At 17.3% G+C, this 1,889-nt stretch overlaps 2 protein-coding genes across 1 annotated transcript, besides 1 other annotated feature; one reads left to right on the plus strand and one right to left on the minus strand.

Moving 5' to 3' along the window:
• PRSY57_1244300 (hypothetical protein) overlaps positions 1 to 227 on the plus strand; it is a gene marked incomplete at both ends in the record, with an annotated part of 2,742 nt that extends 2,515 nt beyond the window's left edge.
• Positions 161 to 227: a sequence feature (Short protein (PRSY57_1244300, KYN95546.1) was converted to a misc_feature.).
• On the minus strand, positions 222 to 1,592 carry PRSY57_1244400 (hypothetical protein; the record flags this gene model as incomplete). The annotated part of the gene is made up of 1 exon (XM_020115104.1): positions 222 to 1,592. The coding sequence occupies one exon, from the start codon at positions 1,590 to 1,592 to the stop codon at positions 222 to 224; it is 1,371 nt and encodes a 456-aa protein (XP_019970257.1).
• Positions 1,593 to 1,889: the final 297 nt, after the last annotated feature.

Consider the following 1,889-nt stretch of genomic DNA (forward strand, 5'->3'; position numbering starts at 1 on the left):
TAATATATTATATATATATATATATATATATATATATATATATATATATATATATATATATATATATATATATATATATATATATATTTATTTATTTATTTATTTATTTATTTATTTATTTATTTATTTGTATGTGTTTATTATTTTTTTTATTTTTCAGATTTTTAATGGATGAAGATGAAATTAAAAAGTACATAAAAAGAAAACATAAAAAAAGAAAGTCATAATATAAAATGATAAATATTATTTTCATTTATCATATAGTCTAAGATAAGATCTGTCGTTTCGGAAAACTCTATATCATATAAAAACATTTCAAAGGATACGCCAATTTTTATTTCATTAAAATATATTTTTTGTTTGTTTTGTGTGTATATTTCAATTTCATTATTAATTGTTTTGTCTTTTATATTTTTTACATTAGAACATATAATATTATTTGTATCATTTTTTGTTCCAAGATTTAAATGATTTGCTTTTTGAATATCATGATCTTTATTCTTTGTTATGATATTATCATTCATTTGAATATTTTTTATTTGTTTTATAATATAATTTTCTTTTCTTGTCTTTGTTAATGTTTTATCATAATATCCCTTTCCGCTTCCAATTCTATAACCCAATTTATTATATGCTATTAAAGGAATTAAAATAATGGTGTCATTATCTTTATATAAAAAATTAAAGAGCTCGTAATTTTTTACAAGTTTTGAATAGTTTAATATGAAATTATTGATTTTTTTATATGTAGTATAATATATATACTCATAAGGAATAAATATATTAAAATGATATTGTACTAACAAATTATTTTTTATATTAAATGGAAAGAAGATTAAATCCTTTTCTTTTGTTGTTATAGGAACATATAATACGAAATAAAAATAATCATATAATTGATCTATAATAAATAATATATCTATTTCTTTTCTTGTTGGTAAATATATACATATATTATAATTAGCATTATTATAATTTTCCTCCATATCACAATACTTTTTTGGATCTTCTATATTATGATCATATGCATAAAAATGAAAATTTTCAATATCATTTTTTATGATATCATCATTTATATTATATTTCTTTAAATATTCATAAGATATATGTGATTCAAGTTTTTTATAATTATATATATATTTATATATTCTTGTAAAATCAAATTGTACATTATTCTTTTTTTTTCTAACTTCTAAAGAACAAAATAAAATATATAGTTGTCTTATAAGATATGTATACAAATGATCTATATACAATACACCGTCTTCATCTTTACTATTTGTAATACATCTTTCAATTGAATCTACATAACTATATGATATCTTCTTATCATTATTAATATTGTTTATTATATCTTTGTTATTTTTTATAATCATCTTATCATTAATATTCTCATCATTTTTAACAAAAATTCCAGGTTGTAGTTGTTTCTCCTTAATCCAATATTTGAATGTAATGTCCCTTATTTTTTTCGCATTTTGTCTTATGGTTTCTTTTAATTTTTTATGGTTATAAATATTAGATGATCTTATTTTATTATGATTACTTATGTCTATTTCAATAATATTAGAAGTATATACCTTAACGTCCATACTATTTATATTCTTACATGGTATTATAAAATAGTTTCATTTTTTTTCTCAACAAAAAAAATAAAAGAAAAAAAAAAAAAAAAAAAAAAAAAAAGGAAAAAGTATGTACATACACACAATTATTACTATTTATTCTTAAAACCAATAAACGTATTAACAAATTTGGATTAATCAACTGGATATATAAAATAAAACACATTTATTCAACGTTAAAATAAGCTTGTAAGCTTTTAATATTGGTACTAAAATATTATATCAAGAAAAAAAAAGTTACACTTACATATATATTTTTTTTTG

Source organism: Plasmodium reichenowi, chromosome 12, assembly GCF_001601855.1.
Source record: "Plasmodium reichenowi strain SY57 chromosome 12, whole genome shotgun sequence".
NCBI classification, from domain to species: domain Eukaryota; phylum Apicomplexa; class Aconoidasida; order Haemosporida; family Plasmodiidae; genus Plasmodium; species Plasmodium reichenowi.